The sequence below is a fragment of the Asterias amurensis genome, chromosome 17 (genome assembly GCF_032118995.1).
Source record: "Asterias amurensis chromosome 17, ASM3211899v1".
NCBI classification, from domain to species: Eukaryota; Metazoa; Echinodermata; class Asteroidea; order Forcipulatida; family Asteriidae; genus Asterias; species Asterias amurensis.
This window is the reverse complement of record NC_092664.1, coordinates 2,559,226-2,580,035: the sequence shown is the minus strand read 5'-3', so window position 1 is coordinate 2,580,035 and position 20,810 is coordinate 2,559,226. Positions and strand designations below refer to the sequence as shown.

The 20,810-nt window shown below is 38.1% G+C and overlaps 1 protein-coding gene across 1 annotated transcript; it reads right to left on the bottom strand.

Annotated features, from left to right (window-relative positions):
- Positions 1-95: 95 nt before the first annotated feature.
- Positions 96-20,737, bottom strand: LOC139949995 (uncharacterized). The gene is made up of 8 exons (XM_071948613.1): positions 20,649-20,737; positions 16,332-16,452; positions 8,908-9,099; positions 7,466-7,525; positions 5,689-5,835; positions 4,346-4,474; positions 2,910-2,982; positions 96-2,279 (listed from the first exon to the last, which is right to left on the bottom strand). The coding sequence occupies exons 2-8, from the start codon at positions 16,413-16,415 to the stop codon at positions 2,125-2,127; spliced, it is 840 nt and encodes a 279-aa protein (XP_071804714.1). The 5' UTR covers positions 16,416-16,452; positions 20,649-20,737; the 3' UTR covers positions 96-2,124.
- Positions 20,738-20,810: the final 73 nt, after the last annotated feature.

Below are 20,810 nucleotides of genomic sequence, written 5' to 3'. Positions count from 1 at the left end.
TGTTGTATGTATACTTCCCAAAAGAGAGGGTGAAAAAATAATAATAAGTATTTACTCATGAAGAAAACAAATTTAACCGACTTTTATTACATTCTAGATAGGCACACTGGGAGTAGGGACAGAGAACTGTGTGTCCATAAATAAGAGCAATACACATTGTCTCACTGAGGAAATACATTTTATTTTCTATGCCTTAGTATTCAATTCAAGCAAGCATGGCAGTATTTAAATGGTGTATTTCAGTTCTCGAAAATCAGAAGATGAAATTCTTAGCTGCAGTTTCAATAATTGGCTTAGGTTAGTACTTAATACAATCTATACATAATCAATTATTTTTCGGTAGGGCTACCACATGATAAAATATATTTGGATAGATAACTCTCGCTCTACATAAAAAAAAATATATATAATACAAACATAAAAAACAAAAATATTGGCAGCTGTGCGCACAACCTACTACTGTTTGGAATAAAAGTAAAAATTTAGTGTGATCAATTTGATCTCAACCACGTGACCTTTTGTAGCCTTACAGTAGTGAATAACCAAAGAGGTATATATCCCATTCACATTATGGTTCCAATCCTACTTTGGACTGCAGCATATTCCAAGTGGGTTGGGTTTTTGATTGAGTTTTTTCCGATGAATAAGGAAATCGAGTCATATGATTATAAATAGGTTTCAATTGTGTAAAAAAACAATCATTTTGTATGCCCTTATCCAGAGCTTTTCTGAGAGATTTGCGAAAAGCCCTGTTACGTAATCACTCTCAAAACGTCATAAGTAGATAAAGCCGCTTTGTTACACGTGGATGTATACCAAATCAAACTCCCACAAATGACGTCAGCGGCATTGTTCTTTGACTTCCGCTTTCAACGACAGAAGTGTTTTTAGTTTTTCAAAAAAACTTTAGGTAGGGGCCTGATCTTTTAATCGATAATTACGAAAAGTTCAGAAGTGTACACATATCAAAATTACATTAAAATGGTGAACAAGTGCATTATAAACAAGTTACAATCCCATTTCTGTTGAAAACATTCCGCTCAGGTAGGTGTTTAATGGCCCGATGTTTTAACCATACCAGAGTTTTCTCGAAGGCTAAATAGAAAAAAATACTCATAGAAAAGGCATGCAGGGGATGGACAAGAGGATGACAATTGGGAATAGGGGGAAGGGGGAAGACTGTTTTACCACGGGTTGGGCACACAAAAGGTAAAGTCACCAAGTAAGGCATGACTGTTAATATTTGTTGTGATGTTGTCACTACATAGGTTGCATTACTATCAGTTCTTTTGGTAGGTAAATGCAACAGCTAATTCTTTCTAACATATAGGGCCTTTTTAGTCAAGCGACCAATTCTAATCAAACAAATTGCTTAGAAAACCTGCACATCCTACTACTATTTTAGAACATGAGCAATATCATAAAATAAATTTGTTAAAGATCTGCTTCAAATAATTTTTTTTTTTTTTTAAATATATACCATCATCTTATAGTGTGCAATTCCATATAATGTAAAAGTACAAAAAGTACAAAAATATAAGATATATATATCAATGGCAGCAGCATTAACACCAGGGGATAATTTCACAAAGAGCTGAATAAAATCTATAAAAGTGCTAATTCCCAAACTGGTGACCACCACTACTCCGCTTGAAATAGCAACTCATTTAATGAATATTGTGCATTTATAAACAAGGCATTATTACTATAAAAAAAACCGAGTACTGAGCGAGGGAGGTGTTGACTGTCGTCAAAAAGCTACATTATACCAATACCACTATACCAGGGAAAGTCTCATCACAAACCTCCAAAGTAAGACAAGAACTAAGCCCAAATACATGGAGCTTAGCACAAAATAATTATGCTCAACAGAATAAGGTTACTAGCCAAGCAACCATGCCACAAGTACAATTTATGACTGGTTTCCTGCTCATTAATTCTGCTTAGCAGAACAATGTTAAGCAACATCCTCTGCTAAAGCAACTCTATGAATTTGGACCCTTGTGTACATGGTTTGCTATTGTAGCATGTTAACAAAACCGTTAGGAAAGGTATCTCCATCACAAAAAATAGATATATCTGTTGATTTGGATCAATACAATTCAAGGCAGGTGTCTTCAAGACTTACTTGGGCGTAGGCTGTTCCTGGAGTTGAGGTTGAAACTGCCCCTGGGGAAGAGGTTGAAACTGCTGCCCCTGGGGAAGAGGTTGAAACTGCCCCTGGGGCTGGTAGGTCTGGCCAGGCTGCAAGACAACCTGGTTTGGGTAGGCCACAGTAGCTACAAATAAAACAACAGAAAGAAAAGGAAAACAAAACTCATTATGACAAAAGATACTTCTTCTATGGCCCCTCTACTCAATGAACAGCACATACTAAAAAAAATAACAATGACGACTTTGATGAACATAAAAACTAGATAGGCATAGTTTGTGTCCAGTATTGACGGCAAAAGGTATTTACAGCTGGGCCCACTTTCATGGCTCTGCTTGCCACCAAATTCTGCGCTTTCCATCACCATTCTCCGCTTACATTCAAGCGCCAAATTAGTCTGCCCTAGCTGTGTTAGCGTAGAATGTCGTACACATGGGCAAAAGCCAAAATTCCTCGCTAACCCATGAACTACGCTTGACCTAAGCACAAAATTCCCTGCTTCCGCAAGCGCTGATTCTTTGGTTATAGTAAGCAGAGCCATGAAATTGGGCCCAGATGTCTGCAATAGATTTGCACTGATCTGAGTAACCTAAAATTTCCGCGCTAACTGTGTAAGCGTAGAATGCCTAGTAACGTGAAGTACATGCGCGTACCAGCCAAAATTCCACGCTAACCCATGAAATTCCCTGCTAAGTCATGAAATTCGGCCATGTCTGCAAAAGATTGGCACTGAGTAACCTAATGCATGGACACTTACCACCAGAGTTGGTGTACACACCCTGTGGGGGCACTCCAACCACCATCTGTTGTGGGTAGGTGTGGTAAGTCACCTGTTACAAGGAACGAACAAAACATTTCATCTATACCAAACAGAAACAATAAGCCAAGAAGAACATTCACAATGTTATTTAGAATGGTGGTCCTTCCATTTAGGAAGTATAGGTTATATCTGGAAACCAAACTCGTATAAAGTTTACAGAGGCTCTATAATCCAGGCCAAAGTTAAAAATTAATTATTTGTTCGCATAGAATCTAGCTATATGTCAATGCACTAAGCATTCTGCTCAGGGGTGATGGGGCCAACCATAGCTCCACGAAATCACATAATGCTGGGTACGTACAGGACTTGTGTAAGCACAGAAAGTCCTTCAGGGCCAAAAAGTGTAGTTTGACATTCTTGCTGGAATCCTGCTGGAAGCCCAGCGAGGATCCATTAGGAATCCCGCCGGGAATCATGGCAAAGTATTCTATAGGGATATCATAGCAGACAATGACAATAAGTTCTTCAGTAGCGACCTTCACAATTGTCTGGACTATAATTGTTATATAGCGCATCCGCATCGGTGCGCTTTACATTAGTGCCCTGGTCATAGGGCCAATAACATCCCTGTAATGTTTCTCAGCTCCCTTGTGAGTATATATACAGCCCTGAGCTGCCTGATGGAAGGCGCTTGTGGCTTTTCATACACAATATCAACCTCTACCCTCGCATGTACCCATTTATACCATTTATAACCTTGGGTGAAGAGAAGCAATTATAGTAAAGTGTCTTGCTCAAGGACACAAGTGTCATGACCGGGATTCAGACCCACACTATGGTGAATCAGCACAAGAACTTGAATTTGATGCTCTTAACTACTCGGCCACGACACTCTACATTTCCAAAGTCGCTGTTGACCGATCGCCTTGACTTTGACACTAGTATACAAATATTGACTGCTTTGAGTGCTATGGTTAAAACTATGACTCCGAGGTGATCCCCGGGATTGTCTATTTTCCCGAGGTGAAGCCGAGGGAAAATAGAACGCTACGGGGATCACCGAGGGAGTGTTTTATAACACCCCAAACATTTCTAAATACTGTACTAGTATTATTAAGTTACAGACCTGAATGCTACAATCCACGGACGACGCGAATACAGATTGCAAACACTTTTACTGTGCTGCATGTAGTGTCGTGCATTCCGAAATGGTTACAGACAATTAATTTATCATCCTCGTACACTCAACGGACGTCTGGGTACTGCACGCCGTGTGCTAGTCTTCGGACTAGCGCATGGCAAACCGACGCACTATCACACGGCCTTCGTCTAGCAATACTAAGACATGTCATGTGACGCGCTCTAAACCAATGAGCAGGCAAAATACTTGCAAGGGGTGTTATAATCACATATAGTCATGTGTAAAATCTTACCACGGTCTGAGGAGCGGAGTTGCCATTATAGTGGAGGCCACAACAAGTTAAACTGGCTCCCACAATAGAGATGACAAACTCTGCAATGGCTATCACCAGGAGGCACCAACCAATTCCAAGCCGTGCACCCTAAAATGACAACATCATTTTATTACTTCAAAACATCAGATAAAAAATACTTCTGCTGTCTAGCATTCAATCACATTGAGTCGAGTGTCGAGTTCCTAAACATAACTGGGCAACAGAGGGCGCCATTAGTTTGCGCCATTACTTTGCTGCATACCTGATACTCTGCCCAAATGAGATTGCCCTCGTTTCCCCCATGGGCCCTCACATATTATGTCCATATGGGATTGCCCAGATTTTTCCCATATGAGACCCATAAGGGTCCCTTTATATATTTACCCATATTCGCCCAAGCGTTTATTTACATGAAGCTGTATTTGCCTAGGGGCATGCACATACAATAGTTTATCTGGAAACATTTATCAAATAAATGATTTAATAATTTAAACATTTTGTATTAAACCATTGGAAAGAGGCCCCAATTCCCCTTTTTATTATGTCAAACTTGTCTTGTTTGGACAGGTGCCATAATGATTTACAGTTACTGATAAACATAAGAAGTTTAGACACTTGAACAACTGAAAAAACAAGAAGTTATTTCTAGGACAATAAAAAATACTGAACTCACACCAAATTGTCGTGCCCACCCCCCTCCCCATATTTAAAAAATCATTCATAAATACCTCAGACAGTTTGCTGTACTTATTGGTGGAGAGCGCGTAATGTGGGGGTGTTTAAACGGCTGATAATGACCAGCTGGAGCTTTGTTTATAACCTGTTGTTTTCGGATACTACGTGATAGTCTTGGTGCAAGCCAGTTCTCGTTACGGGCAATGCGGGTGCTGTCTGTGAGTTGGCCGAGCTGTGTAAAAGGAAACTGAGAAATGTCTTGCAGCAAGACTATGCGCGCACGACTGGATCTGAAAATAGTGTCGTCTCAGTCACAACAATGCAACATACAGACATACAGAGCCCAAGCATCTCGTAAAACGGATAAGTTTTACCGAGTTTCTTACTTTAATACGCTTTTTAACCAAAAAGGCATTCATGAATGGGAATAAAAAGAGTTGTGACTCATTCTACAACTGCCATTTAAAACCTTGCAGGGTCGTTGCTAAAGCACTTATAACCTTTTAAAACCTTGCAGGGTCTTTCCCATGCAAGGGCCTTTATCACACGGCAACGACCCTGCCGGTTTATAATGGCTGTTTAAGAACTCGTCACTACCCTTTTAATCCTTCATTAATCGCTGCAGGTCAAGAATAGTTTTAACTTACCCCTGGGGTTGAGCAGTTAAAATAAAAGCTGCTATAATTATAGGTAGGACAGTTATAGCTTTCGACTGTTAAAGCATTTATAACTGAACACAAAACACCAAAGGCTGCCAGAGTGCTTATGATGGACATCACCATGTACCCAATGATCTGAAGAATAATAATTATCATGTTTAATACTAAGTTCGTTTACAATGATCATAATAACACTGGGCACTTATATATAGCGCTTCAATTAAAGAAAAGTTAAAGACAGTGGACACTAATGGTAATTGTCAAAGACCAGTCTTCTCACTTAGTGTGTATAAACATATGCCTTAAATAACAAACCTGTGAAAATTTGAGCTCGATGGGTCGTCAGAGTTGCGAGATTACTATGAAAGAAAAAAACACCCTTGTCACGAGAGGTTGTGTGCTTTAAGATGCTTGATTTCGAGACCTCAAATTCTAAACTTGAGGTTTCAAAATCAAATTCGTGGAAAATTACTTCTTTCTCAAAAACTATGTCACTCCAGAGGGAGCCGTTTCCCACAATGTTTTATACTTTCAATCTCTCCCCAATACTTGTTACCAAGTAAGGTTTTATGCTAAAAACTATTTTGAGTAATTACCAATAGTGTCCACTGCCTTGATAATAAATCGGTGAGTTTTCAGCAGATGTTTGAAAATGTTTGGAGCAGTTCTGATGTTGTCGGAAAGTTGTTCCAAAGAAGAGGGTGAAGAATATGAGAATAGCCATATGACTTTAATTCATTCATTCATTTGTTTTTTATTCCAACTTGGAACACACCCCTTAACCCAGGGAGGGTTACAACAACATTTTTAAACCTGAATTATTTCAATATATGTTGGTAGGAGAAAAAAAAGTCCACAGAGGTAATCAGACATTAGGTTTTTCTTTTAAGGTCATAAATAAAAAGACGAATTTGGCAACACAATTAATAATAGATTCATCTGAAGAACTCATAAGAAATTCAAATTTTTCACTGTTAGTAAACAGCTGAAAATGTGCATTATTTCCACTCACAAAGTTTAATAGTGTGAGTCATGTATGGGATTATAGTTTAGAGGTAGAGCTGGAACGGAGGGTACAATGAGGTACATGTACATATGGATGAAGGAACTGTTTAGGTGCGGATTGGTGGAAAGACTTTTATGTCGGTAGGTTGAGATTGAATTCAATGGGTTCGGAGACGGGTAACCAAAAACGTAAACGAAGTACTGGGGTGATATGCATAATTTCAAGAGGCATTTACATAAAAAGTTGATAACAATAACAATAATAATAATATATCAAAGTCTTATATAGCGCACATCTACATGTACCAAACAAGGTACTCAAGGCGCTGAGTATATATACAAACTTTCTGAAAGATAGGTTATTGCAGTGATGGATTCTGAGGCCCAAATATGTAGCACTTACATGGGTTTTACAAGGTGCTATGGCACATTCAGCAGCCAAAACCAGGAACACCGGGGCGAACCCCTTTTGATAAGTGCACTGGGTTCTTTTACATGCATTACACAACAAATGGGACCAACATGCATTAATCAAAAAAGAGGTGAAAGCGGCAAATTTAAATTTATGCAAATTACGCATACTTCCCTGCTTCCTTTCTTCTCCTTTTTTGATATGATGTTTGGAAGGTTTTCACAAGACATTTGCAAAAAAGTATATATACAAAAATTGTACTTTAAGTGCGTGTTTAATCATCGAGCGCAAAAGAGTCAGACTACTTTTTCATACGTGATTACTCTACATGAAGCTGATTATACTCACCAAACATGAGTTTCTTTTATGTCCACCTGCAATGCCCAAGATTCCGGCCACAAGGAAAAACTGTTGAATGAAGGGAACATGTAGAAACAATCACTAAGAAATGAAATGTTTATCAGTAGTGTCACTTTAATGGGAGACTTATGGGACGCTTGGTGGCAGCAGACTTATCAGGTAAAATCCATTGTTCTTGGTAATGTGCGCGTGCTACGAACTACGTAAACAATGGAAATTTACCTGATAAGTCTGCTGCCACCTAGTTTTCAAAAGTCCCCCATTGGGTATCTATGGCATGGCTTGAAAGTTACACTGGACTGACAGAAAAATAAGCTTAAAGGCACTGAACACTATTTGTAAATTACTCAAAGTAATTGTTCGCATAAAAACTTACTTAGTAACAAGCAATGAAGAGCTGTTGATATTATGAAGCAGTGAGAAACAGCTCCCTCTGAAGTAACAAAGTTTTGAAGAAAGAAGTAATTTTTCTCTAAAATATTTGAACTCAAGCATCTGAAAGTACAACAGTGTGTTTTTTTTTCCATAAATATCTTGCAACTTCGATGACCAATTGAGTTCAAATTTTCAGAGGCTTGTTATGCATTGGGATACTCCTGGCAAGTAGATACACACATGGTGTTACCGCATACCAAATTTATATTGATACCTCACCATGCAATGCCTTAAATCCTATATAATATGTTGGGATACATTGAGTGAAAAAATTGTCTTTGACAGTTACCAAAGGTGTCCAGTGGCCAGTGCCTTAAGCCACAAGCTTGCCACTTCCAGATTGCCACATCGGCTTCCTGCAAACTAGTATGAGAATGCATTTCTGCATGCAATCTACCTGCAAGCAATTTCTACGTTTGCAAGCTTGCAGAAATCTCGCAATGCTTGCATGGTCAGGATGCAAGCTTGTCCAAAAAACTTCTACATGAACTTGCAAGAGCTCTTGATGAGTACAATAAATTTTACACTTTGCATGAACTTGCAACCTATAACCACAAGCTTGTGAAAGCATATAAGCTTGCAGTAACCTTACACTTTTGCTTTGATGTTAACTCCAAATCTATGCATTTCGATTTTATCAACATTGGTTAACTTTAAAGGGACACTTTGCCTTGGACCTCGCAAGTTGGTCCATCAAGAACCCATGCAAAGATCCAAACAAATATGCCTTCAAATTGCATGGCTTTTCTTTTAATTTGCAAACTAACTCGATCGGCCATTTTGTAAAGTGAAAATTTGACGCAACAAATTGGTGCACCATGTTAGTTCTACTTTTAAAACATCTTTCTATTAACATTTCCAAACAACCTGTTATAGATGTTTTCATAGACCAACTCGCCGATCCAAGGCAGCAAGTAGTCCCTATAAGTGCAATTTTCCGCCTAATATGCAAGAACTTCAAACTACTCATATTTAGGCCTGTTATATGTACTTACACTTAAGCCACACCAGATCGGAGTGCCAATGTAGTATAGCCAAGATTTCGCAAAGATGGCGGCTATGCCGAACCCCACAGCCAAGATTGCCAAGATGGTTTGTAAGTAACCAGTAACCCGTATGCCCCTCCAGCACCAGTTACCTCGCTGGTTCCCGGCACCGACAGCATTTGATGCTGGTTGCAGTGTTACCTGATTATGAATTAGAAGATTAACTTGAGTGAAACTAATAATAATTAATAGACATAAGGTGTTTGTGAACATACAAATAAATAATGATAATAAATATTTATAAACAGAAAACTTTCACAAAAGTTTTTAATGAACATGATGTACATAATACAGAGCAACATCGATGTCAAGAAGGCCAACTCTGAATAAACAATATTAAAAAGTAAATAATATATATGTATATTGACTGCACGTGTTACTGTCAATACCCAAACTTAACCTTTATCTGCTACTGACTCTTTAACCAAAATACTCCAAGGTCAAAAAGTCAGTTCATCAAGCAAACTAAACCTCCATATCAAGAAACATGTCTTATAAAATAGTACAAAGAGCGACGACTACCCCTCATCTATCAAGGAGCAGCCATTGATTTCACCAAACTTTTCCTAACTTGGTAATAAACTTAGGACTTAGGACGAGTTAAATTTTGAATCTGAAGACGCTTGGACGCAATGAACCCATCCCAAGTTAGGGCGAGGTTAGGATGAGTTACTCCTCTCAACTCGAGATAGGATCAATCCTAGCGTTTCATGAAATCGGGTGCAGGACTCACAAGTTAGCAGAGAGGTTTCTAAGCGTACAGTCGAAAGCAGATACAGATATGGATATGATAACCGTATCTGTTCACGTCAGCCGTGTGCCGTTGGATTTTGTTTCCCAAAGAGGGTGCTCGCATTCATCATGAGTGTTCTTCTGACAATCATGACCGATAGAAACCCTGTGTTTTATACACTGCATTTACTCACCATTTTGCTTGCAAATGACTCACAATTTTCTATCTATATCATGCACGATCCCAGTGAAAGCAATTCCCTGGAAAATGTTTTTTGATCTGGGACAAAACGACAACTAAAAGTCTGCAAAAGTCTGCAAAACAGTACAGAACATTACAGAAATTATGAGGGGAAAAAATATAAAAAGTCCCTTAAAATAATAAAATAATAAAAATAACTAGAGATAAAATTTTTGTTAATTACAAAAATACGGTGTTCGGTTGGGCGTTACGTGATGACGTAGTTCAAAAACATTGAACCATAAAGATGACTTTTTCTACAACGTGTCGTTAATTTTTATAGTTAAACTTGTGTCACAGTTTTTAACGACTCCTTTTTTTCTTCATGAATGCAATATTTTTGTGTAAGATTGGCTTTAGGTTTTAATTTGCAATTTATGGAAACCCTTTTAAAATTTAGCTACCTCCGCACGGGATGATGTACACAGATTTGATAATCAACAGCGCCCTATTTTGTTGGACAAACGAGAGCTCTGTTGGGATTCCCCCCAAAACGTTCTCGCCATATGATTTGTACACATTTTAACATTGTTTTATTGTAATTTAATACCTGATGACGACATTATGACGTAATTAGGCCTGTGTTGTCTTAAAAACACTAAGGTTCAACTATCTGTTGAGTTTCAAGGTTCAAATCGATCTCAATCTTGAGTTTTTATAAAAAAAACACGAAGTCAAACTTATTCGTTGAGATACAGCGAAAAGCAAATGTCGTTTTTCAACATTAAAAACCTTGTCATGACCTAATCAATGACGTCATCATTCCAAAAAATGGCGGTTTCATCTACTCACTATTGTCTATGTACATAGTAAGTTTTAAGTTTGTACAAGCTTTACTTTTGTTTAAAAGCTCAAAAGTTTTTTTTTTTATGTAAAATACACGAAGGCGAACTTTGACCCAGGGTAACGACCGGAAGTTAAGGTCATACGATTTTTTGCGTTCACTTTTCAAATGTTGTCCAAGTCTTTATCTATCCGATACCCAAGTATGAACATCATAGCTCTTATATTCGTTGAGATACAGGGAAAAGCAAATGTCGTTTTTCAACTTTAAAAACCTTGCCATGACGTCATCATTCCCAAAAAGTGGCGGTTTCATCTACTCACTATTGTCTATGTACATAGTAAGTTTAAGTTTGTACAAGCTTTACTTTTGTTTAAAATTGCTGGAGAAGGTTCGCAGGGAAAGAAGAACACGAGGAAAAAAAAAAAAACGGAACAATAACAATAGTTGTTCGGCTGTTGGTCGAACACCTAAAAAACATGACAATAACAGAACACCTAAAAAAAACAAAAAACAAAAAAAACGAACAAAAACAAGAGGTCTTCGGACTTGAGTCCGAACACTTTAATGAAAATCTGGATTGTTTTATTTATTTGTTTATACTAAAGTTTTGTTTAATCCGGCAGTTTATTTTAGCAAGACCACTCCTAATTGCTTGGGCCTTATACTTTAATCATTCTGTTTTCTTTGAATGTTTTGTATTGTAACATCCATGTCTGTGCATGGAGGTAGAAATAAATTCGTTTACGTAACGTCCTTTCCTACTAGAGAAAGTTTAAAAGGGCTTATGTTATTCCAGAGATTTTTCTTCTTCAAAATATTTAACTCAGAATAACTTGGATAGTTGTTTTAACAAATAATCAAAACAATTGATGATTATGCTTAGTTCGAGAAGTAATAGATAGATATTGTAATACTGACGTGAATTCCGTGGGTCCAAAACGCCCTTCACCCGGGGGGAGTGGTCGATCAATGTAACGTTTCTATTCTTCTCAGTGTTTAACCAAAACATGGCCAATGTTCGTCATTTTGTACTGTTGTTTTCTCACATAATTAAAAGTCCCATGAATCACTGAAGTAGGTGGCCATCTCAGCGAAACTTCGTCTTCAATTCCACATTGACCACTAAGCCATCAGAAGGGTAACATTTGAACAATTTGACGCCAAAGATTGAGAGGAAATCGTTTTCGCAGCGTTCTGCATAGAGCTATACAGCTCATAGCTCTATGCATATCACGCTATGGCACAGAGTACAATAAACTTGGCAGCATGGCACCAAATAAAATGCCTAATACACTACACGTGTATGCCACACGTGTTACGCACAACCAATGGGGAAATTTCGTAGTTCTTTATACATGAAATTATGAATTTTCAAACTCAATTTTGAACCAGAAGACGAGATCAAAATGGGATCATGTCTGCGAGGCATTTACGGAGTTTTTAACGAACTTTCCGATGATGTGTCGATTGTAACAACCCATCATGAATCGACCCATCATGTAGATCAAAAGTTATGATTTTTTGAAATAATAAACTTTGAAAATTCATAACTCAAGAATTGATGACGTCATCGTGACGTAACTCAAACGGTTTCTTCTCCTAATTAATATCTAACTATGTGTGAAGTTAAAAGTTCATACAGGTTTGGAAAGTGTGCTTTTGTTAGAGGGCAAGGGACGGAGATGTATTTTTGAAGAAAAATATACAATTGCAAACTTTGACCTTTCGGTACGAACGGAAGGAGGGGTCATACGATTTTGACGTTAACTTTTTAAATGTAGTCCCAGTCTTGATCTATCAGATGCGTAATTATGAATATCATAACTGTAAAATTCGAAGACATATAGCGAAAAGCAAATGGTCACTTTTTGGACCTAAAAACCTTGTAATTCGACACCTGATGACGTCATCATGACGAAACTAAAACGGTTTCATCTACTAATGAATATCTAACTATGTGTGAAGTTTCAAGTTTATGTGAGCTTAGCAAGTATGTCTTTTAAACCAGACCTTTGCCAGACTTGTATGCTGTGGTGATGGTTAAGCATCAAAGGATGTATATTTCAACCTAAAAGGCTATAAACAACGCCCTTTCAAATCATTTCACAGTCACATCCGGTTTAAACAGGTCAAAAGGTCAACGAAAGTTCACCAACATATCCATTTCTGTAAAGTACGTAAAGCCCTTTCATATGATGTATAGATTGTCAAAATAGCTTATGTAGTTTAGGTTATATGAACTTAGGAAATATTGACGACTGTAGAAAAGACTGTAAGGGGCATGTATGTTTTAACCGCCTTGAACGAAGACTATTCTTCATGAAGCTTTTTCGTGCTCTATGGATGATCACCGGAGCGTGACTCTGCTGCACCGCTAATACACTACACGTTGTGTGTATGCCTACGTGCAATGTTTATGCACATACCAATGGGGATTTACGTTGTTCTTTAGACGTGAATTTTGAAATTTTCAACCTCTCTTTTGAGCCGGAAGACAACATCAAAATGGGGTCATGTCTGTGGGGCGTTTACGGAGTTTTCAATGACGATTCCGATGATGTTTCGATTGTAAGAATCCCTCATGTAGATCAAAAGTTATGATTTTTTTAATCAATAAACTTTGAATAGTCATAACTCAAGAATTGATGACGTCATCATGACGTAACTCACACGGTTTCTTCTCCTAATAAATCGCTAACTATGTGTGAAGTTTCAAGTTCATACAAGTTTGGGAAAGGCGCTTTCTTTAGCGGACAAGGGACGGACAGAAGAAGAAGAAGAAGAAGTATGAAGAAAAAGAAAAAAAAAACGAACAAAAATAAGAGGTGTTCCGGGCTGTTGGCCCGAACACCTAATAATAAGACTTGTAATGCGCACATATAAACCCTGCTGGGTGTTCAAGGCGCAGTAAAAAAAACAAAAAAAACTAGAGATTGAGAGTTTGTGAACAAACTCAAGGTGTTCGGTTTCCGGGAGTAAAAGCCTGGATTAAAAAACAAATATTACACCTAGCTTTGTTCTCAAGATTTGTAATAAATGATTCAAATTACAAAAACTGTCAAAACTACATGATTACGTCATCTAGTAAAAGTGTATGTTTGGTGACGTCATCGATAATATTTGTTTTAAACCAGACCTTTGCCAGACTTGTATGGTGTGATGGTAAAGCATCAAAGGATGTTTATTTCAACCTAAAAGACAATAAACCACGCCCTTTCAAATCATTTCACAGTCACATTTCAAAAGGTCAACGAAAGTTCACCAACATATCCATTTCTGTCAAGTACGTAAAGCCCTTTCATATGATGTACAGATTGTCGAAATAGCTTATGTAGTTTAGGAAATATGAACTTAGGAAATATTGACTGACGACTGAAGAAAAGACTGTAAGGGGCATGTATGTTTAACCGCCTTGAACGAAGACTATTCTTCATGAAGCTTTTTTGCGCTCTATTGATAATATTTTTAAAAAGAAGTTAAAAAAAAAACGTGGATCATAAATAATGTTTTTTTGAAATAATAATTTGAATTTTTATTACTCAAGAATGGATGACGTCATCATGACCTAACTAACACATTATTCCACTCCTAATGCATATCTAACTATGTGCGAAGTTTGAAGTTCATACGAGTTTGGGAAGTGTGCTTTTGTTCGAGGACAAGGGACGAAGAGAAGAAGATGAAAATCTGGATTGTTTTATTGATTTGTTTGTACTAAAGTTTTATTTAATCCGGCAGTTTATTTTAGCAAGACCACTCCTAATTGCTTGGGCCTTATGCTTTAACCATTCTGTTTTCTTTGAATGTTTTGTATTGTAACATCCATGTCTGTGCATGGAGGTAGAAATAGATTAGTTTACGTAACGTCCTTTCCTACTAGAGAAAGTTTGAAAGGGCTTATGTTATTTCAGAGATTTTTTTTCTTCAAAATATTTAACTCAAAATAAATTGGATAGTTGTTTTAACAAGTAATCAAAACAATTGATGATTATGCTAAGTTCAAGAAGTAATAGATTTCGTAATACTGACGTGAATTCCGTGGGCCCAAAATGCCCTTCACCCGGGGGAGTGGTCGATCGATGTAACGTCTCTATTCTTCTCGGTGTTTAACCAAAACATGACCAATGTTCGTCATTTTGTACTGTTGTTTTCTCACATAATTAAAAGTCCCATGAATCACTGAAGTAGGTGGCCATCTCAGCGAAACTCCGTCTTCAATTCCACATTGACCACTAAGCCATCAGAAGGGTAACATTTGAACAATTTGACGCTGAAGATTGAATGAAATCGTTTTCGCAGCGTTCTGCATAGCTATATAGCTCTATGCATATCACGCTATGGCACAGAGTACAACAAACTTGGCAGCATGCCACCAAATAAATTATGCCCAATACACTACACGTGTACGCCACAAGTGTTACGCACAACCAATGGGGAAATTTCGTAGTTCTTTATACAAGAAATTGTGAACTTTCAAACTCGATTTTGAACCAGAAGACGAGCTCAAAATGGGATCACGTCTGCGAGGCATTTACGGAGTTTTTAACGAACTTTCCGTTGATGTGTCGATTGTAACAACCCATCATGTAGATCAAAAGTTATGATTTTTTGAAATAATAACATTTGAAAATTCATAACTCAAGAATTGATGACGTCATCGTGACATAACTCAAACGGTTTCTTCTCCTTATACATATCTAACTATGTGTGAAGTTTCAACTTTATATGTGCTTGGGAAGTGTGATTTTTTTAGCGGACAATCGCCGCTAATAAGCAGAATGGATGATCACTGGAGCATGCTCTGCTGCACCGCTAATACACTACACTACTGTATGTATGCCTACGTGCAATGTTTATGCACATACCAATGGGGATTTACGTTGTTCTTTAGACGTGAATTTTGAAATGTTCAACCTCTCTTTTGAGCCAGAAGACAACATCAAAATGGGGTCATGTCTGTGGGGCGTTTACGGAGTTTTCAATGACGATTCCGATGATGTTTCGATTGTAAGAATCCCTCATGTAGATCAAAAGTTATGATTTTTTGAATTAATAAACTTTGAATATTCATAACTCAAGAATTGATGACGTCATCATGACGTAACTCACACGGTTTCTTCTCCTAATAAATCGCTAACCATGTGTGAAGTTTCAAGTTCATACGAATTTGGGAAAGGCGCTTTTGTTAGCGGACAAGGGACGTAGAGAAGAAGAAGAAGAAGTATCAATAAAAACAAAAAAAAAACGAACAAAAATAAGAGGTGTTCCGGGCTGTTGGCCCGAACACCTAAAAAACCCAAAACACAACACAAAGAAAAACAGATGCAACAAAATTAATCCTTAAAAACCTGTGAAAATTTAGGCTCAACCGGCCGGGTGTCAAACCAGGGTCACCTTGGTGAGAGGCGAGCGCTTTACGCACAAGCCAACCGTGCCCCCAACTACGTAAACCATTACATGGTGCCATGTTAAGTACAATGTAGTTCTCATAATTCAAACATAGTCCAACGTAACTTGAAGGAAAGTATTGTATTTATATTGTTACATAGTCAGGACCATCACTGAGTAATTACAGATGCACGCTAGATACATGCTTTTGGAGGATGAACTTACCACTGGTTGTTGTTGTACAATCATTGGTTGTAGTTGGGGGTTGCCATGCTGGTAAGCTGGGGGTGGCTGTTGGGCAGGTTGCATTGTTGCAGATCACACAAAACTCCTATACAAGTTTAGGCTGTTTAAAACAGAAAATAATACGCTGTTAATGAATTAAAAAACAATTAAGGGTCAACCTAAGAAAAATTTTGTCAAAGACCAGTCTTCTCACTTGGTGTTAACATATGGATAAAATAACAAACCTGTGAAAATTTGAGCTCCATTGGTCGTTGGAGTTGCGAGATAACTACACTGTTATTTCGGTTGTTTAAAATCTTACACAACTTGTGTAAAATTTTACACAACCCCTGTTTACTATATGAACCTAGCAACTGTTGTGTAAACGGTTTACACAACCCCAGTTGTGTAGTTTTTAAACAACAGTTGTGTGATAAGTGTACACAATTATGTGTAAAAGTTTTTTAACCAAGTAGCTGTGTAAACAGTTTACACAATAATTGGGTATACTTAATTTCACATCATTTTGTAAAATTAAATTCTACAAAACTATGTGTAAAGTACCAAATTAGCTATTATTGTGTAAACTGCTTGAATAACTAACGTTAAAACTGTCAAACTTATTTCTAAAAGTGTCTGCATTGAATGACCAAACTTCTCATGGATTGACGTCTCTCTTGGGCCCAATAGTGATCTGACTACGGAGGATTAAAAATCTTATGCAAACTCCAAATTTTCGGTGAACAGTGTGCAGTGTTGTAACAATGGCCTTTACGACCCGCGTAACGCGTTGTCATCGACGAGGTAAAAACTTATAATTTTATGCTAATTTACCGAAAGCCAATTGACAGATACCCACACAAAATGGTCCTTATTACGGTACTCTTCGTTAAAACCAGTGAATTGTTATTTACTTACCGCCACAATGAACAAAATCTTCGAATCCTCACTGCTTTTGTCGACAGTAGCGGCAAAGTACGTTAGCCATTTTGTTTTGTCCGTTAAATTGTTTGCCAAGCAAAGGTACTTCGTGATTGGTTGCTTTCTGATCACGTGCTTCAAAGTTTACACAATAGTTGTGTAAATTCAGTTTTGGAGAACTTGGAAATGGGTACACAACGTTGTGTACAAATTACACAAGTTGTTTAAAAAAGGTTTTACACAACGTTTTTTTACACAGCAGAATAACAGTGTATGAAAGAAAAAACCTTGTCACATGAAGTTGTGTGCTTTCATATGCTCAATTTCGCACCTCAAATTCTAAACTTGAGGTCTCGAAATCAAATTCATTACTTCTTTTTCGAATACTACAATACTTCAAAGTGTACCGTTTCTCACAATGTTTTATACTATCAACCTCTCCCCATTACTCGTTACCAAGTGAGGTTTTATGCTGAAATTTATTTTGAGTAATTACCAATAGTGTCCACTGTCTTTAAGAATAAACAGCGATGCTCTACCAAATGAGCTGTTTAGCCCTTTCTTTAATCAGGGGTGCCTTGATAAGCCAGACAATCTTTTATTGCAACAGCCAGGGATCATACTCAAGTTTATGATACAACCTGGGATTGGGCAGGTTTGTTCTGTTGATTCGTACTACTTCTAGAACTATAGGGAGCCAGTGTACAAACACCCAGAGAGACATAACTAGAATTGAAGCCACACAACGACATGCTGCGGTATGTTCTCCAGCTATGGGAAACCTTAGAAAGGCGTCTACGAAATCCAGAACCAAATTATGCATAACGTCCGTCGATATATCGAAACTCAAAAACTCGATATTTTTTTGACATCGAAATCGCTGATGTCACTTTTATAATTATATCGTAATATCGGATTTTCGATATATCGAAAATTTCGATGTTTTGAAAATTTCGATGTTCCTAAATGATATCGAAAATACCAAGAGTGTCGATTATTTAAAAGAAATCTGTGTTTGAGTTTTAGAAAAGCCGTCGTCGTTATGTAGTTTCATCATTTTGAGTTGCTCTATTAAATAAAATACGTTTTACAACCAAGTATGTATGCTTGTTCTTTGTGTTTTCGCCATCAGCCGCCGGCCCGCCGCAGAAGTTCACGACCCCACGGCGAGCGCTCGGTAAAACCTCAAAAGAAACCGCCGCAGCTGCCCCATCGGCTGTTTAAGATGCAACTTCCCATTGCGCATGTGATCAAAATCAATGCGTCTTCACCCCGCAAAAACTTCCCCGAATCAACAAGACAAAACAAAACAAGGAAGAAAACATACTTACGTTATACAGTAAACCAATCTTTCTATCAATCCAAGGTATCGTAATGGCGTCATTTTGGTCAAATAAAGCCAACACGTTGTGTTGTTTTCGGTAAACAAGCTAACATTTCCGAGGAACTATATGCTTCGGAGACCACGCTGTCCGCGGCTATTGCGTGCGTACCAGCGAAGACTATGCTGTTGTACGGTTTAAGCGTGCACACCAGCGTGTATGGTTATTGCAATTTTCGGGGGGAAAACCCGTTTGCCCAAGCATGCACAGACACGTGCAGTCTTTGGTCAAGACGGTAACGCGTGATGCACTGCGTTATTTCGACAATAGAGGGCGTTCTAGCATTCAATGTTTCTTGCCTTTGTTATAGAATGCAAAGTAAAAAGACTACGAGCCTTTATTGGAGACTATGTGACTGCATGCTGCGTTCGTTGTATATTGTGATCGCGGAGTGGTAGGTCTGTGTTTTGCGGGACTTTCTAGTGATTTTTTTTCGATGATTATCTCAACCATTTTCAACCGTAAAGGTAGTCGGCCCGCCCGTCGGACAACTTGATTGACACTTCTACGTCAATGCATCGGCAACTCACAAAGGCTCTGTGTCATTTTGAGACGGCCAATCATGGCCAATCATGAATCGAGAATTGTGGTGAGCGTTCACCAATTGGCCAAGCCAGCGGTAGCGGCGATCATACTTTGTTGTAAAACCAGAAATAATCGGGGCGGGACTACGCAATTTGAAATTGTTTGAACTACAAACAAGTTCGGGGGATCAGACAAAAACAGGTTGAAATGTAACCCCATTAAACTGTCAGTCTAGGGTATATATATTTCTACCTCCTGAGCACACCAAGTGCTGTTTTTAGGCTTCATCTTGCGCGCGGGAAATACTCGATATATCGAGTATACTCGATATTAAATTTTCGATATATCGGTTATGGGAAAAAACGGACATCGACGGACGTTAATTATGCATTCAATCCAGACTTAAACTTGTTAAAGGCGACACTATAGGTAATTACTCAAAATAATAATTATTAGCATCAAACCTCACTTGGTAACGAGATTGATGGTATAAAACATTGCGAGAAACTACTCCCTCTGAAAGAGTAATTTCCCACGAATTTGATTTCGAGACCTCAGATTTAGAATGTGAGGTCTCAAAATCAAGCATCTGAAAGTACACAACTTTGTGTGACAAGGGTGCGCCACCACTTTTTCATTTGATATGAAATAATACAGTATCTAATTTACCTCAATGAGATATCCCTTTTTGTAAAAATGAGTGAAAAAGTGGTGGCGCCATACAGAAAGTTATCCATAGTTTCTTTCATGGTTTGTTATTTAATGCATGCTTATGTTGAGATACACCAAGTGAGAAGACTGGTCTTTGACAATTACCAATAGTGCCCAAGTGTCTTTAAAACATTTTAGCCCGCCCCATCTCATGTAGCACCATGTCATACCATTCAAGATCATCCCAGGTAGATAAAGCTCAATTCTCAAATTAATTTTCATAATAACTGTCATCCGTTTATACCTGTAGATTCGGGCTCTGCATAATGATTGCTAAATGAAGCCTTATAAAACGCCCATCCATATTAACAGAAAAACTTACTGCAAAAGTAGGCCTACTCAATGCAATGAAAGTAGCAAAGTTGTATAGAGCAGAAGTGAATGAAACATACTCCCAGGCAACACCATTGCCTCGCCTTTAGTTGAAGCATTTTTAGGGGAGTGGTGGCTACACACGTACATGAAAACAGCGATGAGTTTTTACTGTTATTGAGTAGGTTCACTATTCTATAATGTAATAGTAATAGTATACTATAATCATGGAGGAAGAAAATATGTATTTTCTTCCTCCATGCTATAATTTAGCCCAGGTTGGACTCCTCCGTTGCATGCAGTGGCACTGACTGACGTCCTACCAGGGCTAACTATAATTCTATTAAATCAACGAGAAGTAAGCTTCCTTGCCCTATGGTAAGCCGACTGCAGGGACGTGTCCCGCGGTGCTTAACAAAATAATTCCAAGGCTATTATTATGTCCTATGATTGAGTAAATTCTTACCTGCATAGAAAGGTTTGCAAAATGTACCGAGAGAGCATCATTGTCAGCACGGCAGCAAATGGAGGGTATACACAAATGGCAGAGTTCACTTCGTTTACTGCACGTACGCACACGGCCGGCCTCCACGCAGTACAAGTGGTTAGAGGAAAATGGCGCCCTCTA

What these genes read in the sequence shown, in the direction of transcription:
- LOC139949995 (XM_071948613.1), bottom strand. Translation starts at nt 16,415, where the DNA reads ATGCAACCTGCCCAACAGCCACCCCCAGCTTACCAGCATGGCAACCCC. An exon ending in TTAACTGCTCAACCCCAGGG is followed by an intron (nt 4,475 to 5,688) that starts GTAAGTTAAAAC and finishes TTGTCATTTTAG; the next exon opens with GGTGCACGGCTTGGAATTGG. An exon ending in ACTCCGCTCCTCAGACCGTG is followed by an intron (nt 2,983 to 4,345) that starts GTAAGATTTTAC and finishes TCCTTGTAACAG; the next exon opens with GTGACTTACCACACCTACCC.